General features: G+C 44.1%; 1 protein-coding gene across 1 annotated transcript; it reads left to right on the forward strand.

Annotated features, from left to right (window-relative positions):
* Nucleotides 1-285: 285 nt before the first annotated feature.
* Nucleotides 286-1,791, forward strand: LOC140895135 (olfactory receptor 52P1-like). The gene is made up of 2 exons (XM_073304517.1): nt 286-331; nt 791-1,791. Exon 2 carries the CDS (start codon nt 835-837, stop codon nt 1,789-1,791), a length of 957 nt encoding a protein of 318 aa, XP_073160618.1. The 5' UTR covers nt 286-331; nt 791-834.
* The last annotated feature ends 7,386 nt before the right edge of the window (nt 1,792-9,177 follow it).

Consider the following 9,177-nt stretch of genomic DNA (forward strand, 5'->3'; position numbering starts at 1 on the left):
GTGACAATGAGTTCCTCAGTTTAATTAGGGATCAAGTGAAGAAAGCATTCTTTTTTTATGTGTTTTGAATTTGCCACATTTCAGTGTAATTGAATATCCTCTTGATCTTTTGTTGGAGAGTAGATAGAGCATGTGTTCTCGCTCTCTCCTTCCAGTCCGTATTTTACAGACTTTTCTCATATCTCCTCTTATTTCTCATATCTCCTCCTTTGTAAGGTAACAATCCCAGGCTTTTCAACCTCTCTCCTTGATCATTCCCTGAACCCCTCTAGTTCTGCAATATCCTGTGTGAGAAGGGTGACCAGTGCTACACAGAGGAGTCCAGAGGAGAGTGAAACATTGTCTGACTGATCTCAATACATTGTATTTTCTGTATGATTCCCCATCCCACTCCTTCTGGGTTCCAATGTTTTGCTTAGTTTCTGTCCCTGCTTGCACTGTGAGGAGAGTTTCCCAGAGCTGTGTAGCATGATGCCCAGCTCCCTGTCCTGAGTTCATACCGTTAAATTACAACCTTGTTAGGTGTTTGAGGAGTTCAAGCTTTTCCCTCCAATGTGAATACATGTTTCAGTTATTAACATTGAAGGTAATGTGCCATTCACCTGGCTTGGTTAGCTCCCTCTGAGGACTTCTCCGGACTTGACTATGACCTAAATAATTTGGTGCCATCTGCAATAGTTGCCACCTCGCTGTTCACCCCCATTCTAGATTGTTAATAACTATGAAATGTATTTTTTTATAATTGTTATAGAGTGTGTAAGCCCCTCACTATGTTTCTGTCCCTTCACAGGAACCTTGAGCATTTCTGAACCTGATTGACATATTGACAACCTTATGGCAGATTTCAATCGCACACCCTCTGACCCTTCAACATTCATCCTAATGGGCATCTCTGGGCTAGAAGCTGCTCACATCTGGATTTCCATCCCATTCTCTATGTTCTACATTATTGGCCTGTTAGGAAATTTCATGCTTCTGTTTGTGGTAGGCAAGGAGCAGACCCTCCACAAGCCGATGTACCTGCTGCTCTGCATGCTGGCGCTCACAGACATCTGCATATCTACCTCCGTCATGCCAAATGCACTGTGTATATTTTGGTTTAATTTGAAAGGTATTACTGTGCATGGCTGCCTCACCCAGATGTTCTTCCTTCACTCAGTTTCTATTATTCAGTCAGCTGTCCTCGTGACAATGGCCTTTGATCGCTATGTTGCCATATGTAACCCTCTGAGATACGCCACCATCCTCACCAATGCACGAATAGCTAAGCTAGGGCTAGTGGGTTTGATAAGAGCTGTTCTCTTCATTCTGCCCCTGCCCCTGCTCCTGAGTAGGCAGCCATTCTGTGACAACCACATTATCCCCCACACGTATTGTGAGCACATGGCTGTGGTGAAGATGTCATGTGGGGAAACCACAGTCAATAAAATGTATGGCTTGGTGATAGCATTTGTAGTCTTAGGGTTAGATCTTATGCTCATTGCCCTGTCCTATGGTCTGATCATCAGGGCTGTCCTCAGAATCTCCTCCAAGAAAGCCCACCAGAAAGCCCTTAATACGTGCACAGCCCACATCTGTGTGATGCTAATGTCTTATCCTCCCTTCTTCTTTTCCAGTCTGACACATAGGTTCGGTCAGGGCATCGCTCCCCACATTCATATTATCTTAGCCAACCTCTATTTCCTCCTCCCCACCATGCTCAACCCTGTCATCTACGGCGTCAAAAACAAAGAGCTTCGTGAGAAAGTGGTCAAATGCACTTGCAGAATGTGCTTTCTCAGGGGCCACTGACTTTAAAACTTTCTGACTAGAGGGGGAAAGGATATCTCCTTGTTAATCATGGGTGCTCTCTTCTAGTTAGGCTAAACTCACCATTGTGGAAGTTCATAGTCTGAGAAATTCCTCACACCTAATGACTTATCACTCCATCATCAACCAGTGCTCTCTCCATTGCTGAGTTCCCTCTCTGACCATCACCTGACCTCTTTCAGCATCACCCATCAGCCCCAACCCCTGTCACTTGGCCTTTCCATGACTTTCAGACGACCAGAAGATAATGCAGCTTTCTGGCTTAAGGTGGCTTTGCATTAATACCTGTGTGTAGAGGATTCTTGATCAGTTTGACAGACTGAATCTATGCTTCTACATAGCCAAAGACAAAGAAAGAAACAACAATGCTGAACTTCTTTTTCATATGTTCAGAGATCTGGTGAGTAAAATTTACCTGATTTTCCTATGTCCAGTGATTCGGGAAGCCTGTAGGATAAACCAAATATTTCAACTGGAAAGTGATAATACAGGAAAGCTGCTGCAGGAATTGAAGACATTCTTCTAGAGCTTATTGGTTAGATTTGTGAAACTGTGTATTTTTGAGAACGGGACTACTGTATTAAACTACAACCAAAACCATTGAGCTGCTCTCAGGTTGGAACTTTCAAAACAGACACTAACAGTTCACACTGGCGAAGATGTCAAAATAGGTGTCGAGATCTCATGTTGGAGTTTTTGAAACAGATGAAACAGAGATTGCCACCAAATGTTGAGGTGATTGAATCACTTGCAGTATTAAGTCCTTCTACTGCGCTCAGCTCTGCATGAGCTAGGTTGGCTGATATCTCATTTTTGCCATTGGTTTGTGGAGAGCTTGGACAGTTGGAGCAGCAGTGGAGAGTTTTGCTGATGGTTCACTGGCCTCATGCTCAGGAAAACCAAGTTGAGCAGTTTGGGGTTGAAGTTCTCGAAAACACGGATTCAGCTGAGGACAAAGACTTTAGTGAACTTGGCTTGTTTGCTCTTTCATTACTGTTGTTACCTTTTAGCAATGCTGCAGTTGAATGATTGTTTTTTTCTCAGATGAACTTGATATAAACAAAATTGTGCAAGAAGATGCAAGAGGAACTTATAGAAAACATTCTTATTAGGGCACATATGCGATGACACAAAATCTGTTGTGAACAGTTTGCACCAAAGAAAGAAATAATTGCAGTGGTCACTGCTGATGTATGAGCAGTAGGAGGAGCATTCTACTCCCAATGAAGACATCGAGGATGAAATGTTGCCATTTAGAGATTAACAGCAACAAGCTAATTCAACTCAAAATATGGACGTTGATTACCATCATTGAATGCCATTAGAAAAAAACATAACATAATAATGTGATTTTTTGTTTTTAGACTACATAAGTCTTGGGCTACTTTTGGATTATTTTTAATACAGTCATTTTTTTTAAACACCTGTCAACCCTCAATTGGGATACTAGTACCAGTACTGGGGGGTTGATTTTGTTTGTCATCTCATAGCTTTGTTGCTAAGGTGCATCAACTCCTGCTGGGGCTTGTAGCTTTTTAAAAAGAAATCAAATCTGTACTAGATATCTAATGAAATCTTCCATTTCTTTCTTGATGTATAGGCCAATGTGTTGATTAAAAAATACCCCTTTGCTTCAAGAAATAGAGCTAATTTTGGGTTAGTTTTTAAATGACTTTGGGCTAATAATGCAGTAGAAATCTGGCAGTCTTTCAAGCTGAGCTGGAGGGAGAGCAGCAGCAGCCAGAAACATAAGGGGCAGAGAAGCAGCCCAGAAGGCAGAAGGGTGTACGTGTATGAGATGGAAGGACAGATGCTGGGGAGAAGAATACTGCAACCTAGAGCCTAAGGGAGTATGACCACCACCAGGACAGATGCCTCACTTACAGTATCAGGCAGAGCAGCCACGGCCTGGGTAGGAGGCACGGGACATGTGAGGAACAAACTGGGAACATTTCTTACATACCAGAATTAGCTGTTTGTGGTGTTCCCCATGCCCGCAGAGTGGGGTTCCTTGTTTCTTGAATATTTCTCTTTTTTTTTTTCATTTTTTTAACCATTATTGTTTAGTAAAATATATTTGGTTTGAACATAATGTCATGATCAGAGAGTCACGGAAGCATTTGGTGTGAAGAGGGCACACTGGAGTGGGGCCACCCTAGCACCTGTCCTAAGTGACCACAATGAGACTGGTGCTTCAGCCTGCCAGGAATCCTGGGACCAGCCATGTCATCATTACAAGAACTTTGCTACACAGGAGAGTGTAAGGGGAGTGTGACGGGTTGGATCACAGAAAACCCCTGGGAGCTGCTGCCTGATGTGCCAAGATTACTTCTGCTCCTGCTTTCCTGCCCCTAGCAGCTTACGACTTCAGAGCCCTGCCTGGTTTGAGCCAGACCCACTAGCCTGCTGCAAACCCAGATCCAGGTCTGAACCGCTTCCCCTAGCAGCTGCAGGCTTAACTGAAGACCAGTTAAGAAGTGTTCCTGCCTTTGACACTCAGATGCCCAATTCCCAATGGTGCCAAACCCTAAATAAATCCCTTTTACCCTGTATAAAGCTTATACAGGGTAAACTCATAAATTGTTCACCGTCTATAACACTGACAGAGAGATATGCACAGCTGTCATCCCCCCCGCCCCCTGCAAGTATTAATACATACTCTGGGTTAATTAATAAATAAAAAGTGATTTTATTAAATACAGAAAGTAGGATTTAAGTGGTTCCAAGTAGTAACAGACAGAACAAAGTGAATTACCAAGTAAAAGAAAATAAAACACACAAATCTAAGCCTAATACAGTAATAAAACTGAATACAGACAAAATCTCACCCTCAGAGATGGTTCAATAAGTTTCTTTCACAGACTGGACACCTTCCCAGTCTGGGCACAATTCTTTCCCCTGGTACAGCCCTTGTTCCAGCTCAGCTCAGGGTATCTGGGGGATTGCTCATGATGGACTCCTTTTGTTCTGTTCCACCGCTTTTATATCTTTTGCATAAGGTGGGAATCCTTGGTCCCTCTCTGGGTTCCCACCCCTTCCTTCTCAATCGAAAAGCACAAGGTTAAAGATGGATTCCAGTTCAGGTGACATGATCACATGTCATGGTAAGACCCCAAGCCTTCATTCCTCCCACCCTGACTCAAGGAAGACATGACTGCAAATAGAGACATCCCAGTCAATTGTCTAGCTTCATGGGAGCCATTAAGATTCCAAACCACCATTAATGGCCCACACTTTGCATAATTAAAATAGGCCCTCAGAGTTATATTTCATATTTCTAGTTTCAGATACAAGAGTGATACATTTATACAAATAGGATGACCACACTCAGTAACTTATAAGCTTTGTAATGATACCTTACAAGAGACCTTTTGCATGAAGCATATTCTAGTTACATTATATTCACACTCATCATTATTTCATAAAATAATATAGAGTGCAAAGTCACAGGGAGTCGTTGAGGTTAGGCAGGTCTCTGGGTAAAGGGAGTGGGAGTGGGGACTCAAACCCTTTCACTAGCCAATTCTCCTGGGTAGTGCAGAAGCCAGGAAAGTTTCCCACAACAGCAGGACTATTGCCCTGCATACAGTACGGAATGGGACAAACTAGATTTTGGGCTGGATTTTAGTGATGTATAAAGAGAGGTGTAACTTGTGAAATCTTCATATAAAGGAAAAAAGCTGAAGTGTGTAACTTTGGGAAGCACACTTTCTGCGTAAGATGAATGTAATATCACTGCACGAGACGGCTTCCCAGAGACTGGTATTGTATAAATCCTTTTTCTGGTACTATTTTATTATGGGTTTAGAGCAGTAAAAATGACACTGTTTATTTGACCTCTTGAATATATTTCGTAAGAAATTAAAGCTTTGTCAAGAAATTGACTACACAGTTGATCAACAACCAGTATGAATCACTCCTTCCTCTCATATTCAATATTTAGACATAATGAAGGCACCCATGAAAATAATTCTTCTCAGTAAAAGGGCCGATGAAGTTTACGAGCCTTCAGCATTAAAGAAATCAATGGGAAATGTTAGTTTTGTTTTTCGTATTATGCGCCAAAGAAAGATTCTGGAAAGCCTTCCTGAGGATTCTGAGAACTGCCTTTGAGTCATGGTTGTGGTAATTCAGGGCAGTCAGGAATAACTGCTCCCGTTTCCTCCCACTGCTCAAGGGAATTCACATGAGTGTCTTAACAGACAACATACCATGTACGTATTGCGTAATTAAATCGGGAGGAGCCAGGTTGCCCTCCCTCCGCACAGAAGCACTACAATTATTAATCTGGGGCATTTCCCACAGTATCACACTATTGACAGCCTGCCTTCTGGGGCACAAAACCGGACAGCAGACAGCCTGAATCGCAGGAGCCCCAGAACTCGCTGCGTTTGTCACTGAATAGAAGCGGTTTCTCCTACATCATCCAACAATGAAATGACATTAGACCCTCGCAGATAGCAGTTGTCTTGGGAAAGCATGTGTCAGGGCAATGTCAGCCACAGCTACCCCAGAACCAGCTTGGGTACTTTCTGATAGTAGCCCGGTTTGATCTGCTCTCTGTCAAGGCAGAGCTGACCTTTAAGGGTGGCGATGGAATGGACAGCCCAGGGCTCCGGTGAATGTGAATCCCAGGGCTATAGTATATAAGCCTGTGTCTCAGTCAGTAGTGAAGAAGAGACACCGGAAAGCTGGGTGAGCTGCCCCAGTAGCTGTCTGGGGAGACTAGGCCAAACTCTCTGCTAAGAAATTGGGAAAGTGGCTGGGAAGGGACCCAGTCTATGCAAACAAAATAGACATTGGGGAAGGGTTGATCTATGAAGGGAAGCCAGAGGAAGGGATTCATAGGAAGAGTGCCAGGGAAACAGAGAGGGCAAGAGCTGGGGTGGAAGGGTCTAAGGGTAGATAGCCCAACTGTGCATCATCCGAGGGGGAAGACCTGTGGTAGAGGGATGAGTCCTGGCTGTGTTGCCACTGTGGAAGGAGGGGAAGGACTCTCTGGAGCCCAGGAGGCCTGGAACCCCACAGCCCAGGAAGGTGGAGCAGCTACAGCAAGTGTCAGCAATGACAAGGACTTGATACAAATGCCCTCAAAGATGTGTGATAAGGCCTGGAAATGTTGCTACTAACAGTCTTCACAGCAGGTACATTTAGAGACTTCAGGGATTTGTGTTTGAGAGAGCAATCCACACCCAGCTTTCCGAAATCAAACACATGGTCACAAACCCTTTCACCAATGGCTGCTAAATGAGACCGTGGCAACTAGGATGGGGGGGTGACATCAGTGCTCCCTCTAAGCTGCACACCTGCACAACAGCCAATCAAGTTCTACGCACTTGTTTATTACACCCACGTCCATCATCAGCCACGATGACTTGTGTTTATCTTGGTAGATTCAGTCAGAGAAAGCAGCAGGGTGAAGGTAAAACCCTCTAACACCCAGTGTCTACTCTTTGTACTTGGGTGACTTAAGTAAGCCCTTGGGTAGCTCAGTTTGGGTGTGTGGCACCATCTGCTGTCGTGTTGGGTGATCACACGGCCTGGAGAGGCTGAATCACCAGCAAAGCAGGGTGGAAAAGGGCCAGCCCAGCTGGGTGGTTAGAAGGTTGCAGCAGTTTCCATGGCTCCCAGACTGCACCCCGGGGCCGATAACCCATCACACTCATACCTTCAGCATCCAAAATTCGGCCCCCAGGCACCTGTGATGCAAGCATGGGGCAGGGACTGTATCCAGTCCAAAAGATCCAGATATAGTGGTTGTTTGATTCCTTTACCCCTGTGTTCTCATCCCAGCAGGGCATAACAATGTCAAACACCACAGTGAGTGGAGAAGAACCATTGAACTAGTTCTCACACAGGATATCACAGTCCCTTTTCTGCATTGATGTCTGAAAGATCAACGCAGTATTAAAATTGGATGATTACCCGATGCAGAGTGGAGATGGAATATTAGAACAGTTTGGTCTTCCAGATGTATATCCACTTTAGACCTCACAAAGTTATACTGGCAAACACCTTTGATACCAGAATCTTGGGAGAAGAAAGCCTTTTTCATGCCCTATGGCTTGCATCAATTGAGGATCACTTCATTTGGCCTTCACAGAGTAGCATTGACTTTGCATGGGCAGTATGTCTTGCTATGCTGCTACGATCACTTGAAAATGTTTTTTTGTCCCGTATCTTGTAGCAGTATTCCGCACGTAGTGCAGATGGCTGTACATTATACCTGGAGGAAAAAAAAAAACATTGTCAATTGCTAGGCTGAACAACATTCTGCAAGACAGTTTACCCTGACAATCTTCAGCCTCTGGTATCAGCAATTTATTTCTTCACTCCCGGGGGAGGCACTCAAGCTGAAGTTCTCCAGGGTCAATTTTCTGCTCTGCCCATATCTCATGGAGCCGAGGGAATTATCTGGGATTCCTTGCCAATCTGAGAGTCTGCAGGGACTGTACAGGGGAATCATAAAACTCACTGCCCAACATGGCGAGTGTCAGACATGTTGAGATTCGTACCTTGATTTTCAGGGCTCTCCCTTCCTGTCACTGTATGGAGATTTTTTTTCTCTGCTGAGCAGGATTTCGGTGAGTTGCCTGTTCCTGTACTAAAGTTATTGCTAAGGGCAGAGGAAGGGCTCCAGGGTGGAAGTGAAAAACCATCTGGGCAGGAATTCACCACCACTGTGACTTGAACTGTTTGTTTAGTATTGTCAGAAACACCAAGGGATTTACCTGGTAAAATTGAAAGATCATATTGAGATAGTTTATACAAATATTTGTTTTTAAGATGAGTACTTTGTCTCTTACTGTGTCCTTCTATCTGTCTCAATAGCTTCCTTTTTTGGACGGTGTAGTTTTTCCTCTGGTTCACTCATTTTTTTCCAATTCAGCACCTTCACTGTCCTATTAGAAAGTGCAGCCAAAGCCTCTGCAGTGAGTATCTGTGTTACCAGAGGTTTCACAACAAGAATGGGCCGCACACTGGCCAGATTCTGCTCTTGCATTCAACCTTCACTGGGTCACTCCAGATTGACGCTGGCTTCCCTGAGAGCCAAATCAGGGCCCACGTGTTTTGGAATCCCCATCTTTCGTGCCTGGTCTCATAATGCCATATAAACTGGGGGTATCCTTCATATACTTTCAGCACCTTTACAGAAACGGGCTTACTGTAGCAGGACCCGAACCCGTGATTTTTGCAGCTTGTAGCAAAAATTAAAAAACTCAGGGTTAATCTGATCCCATTGAGATCAATGGCAAAGCTTTGAAAACAGCCAGGAGTTCACCCTAAATCCATATATAGGGACATAAATAAATAGCCCTATTTACACCAGTCATTAGCCTCCAGTGACTTCAACTGGAGTCGTGCCGC

Source organism: Lepidochelys kempii, chromosome 1 (genome assembly GCF_965140265.1).
Source record: "Lepidochelys kempii isolate rLepKem1 chromosome 1, rLepKem1.hap2, whole genome shotgun sequence".
Lineage (NCBI taxonomy): Eukaryota > Metazoa > Chordata > Testudines > Cheloniidae > Lepidochelys > Lepidochelys kempii.

Bases quoted from the DNA above. Each gene is read 5' to 3' on its own strand.
- LOC140895135 (XM_073304517.1), top strand. From the start codon at position 835: ATGGCAGATTTCAATCGCACACCCTCTGACCCTTCAACATTCATCCTA.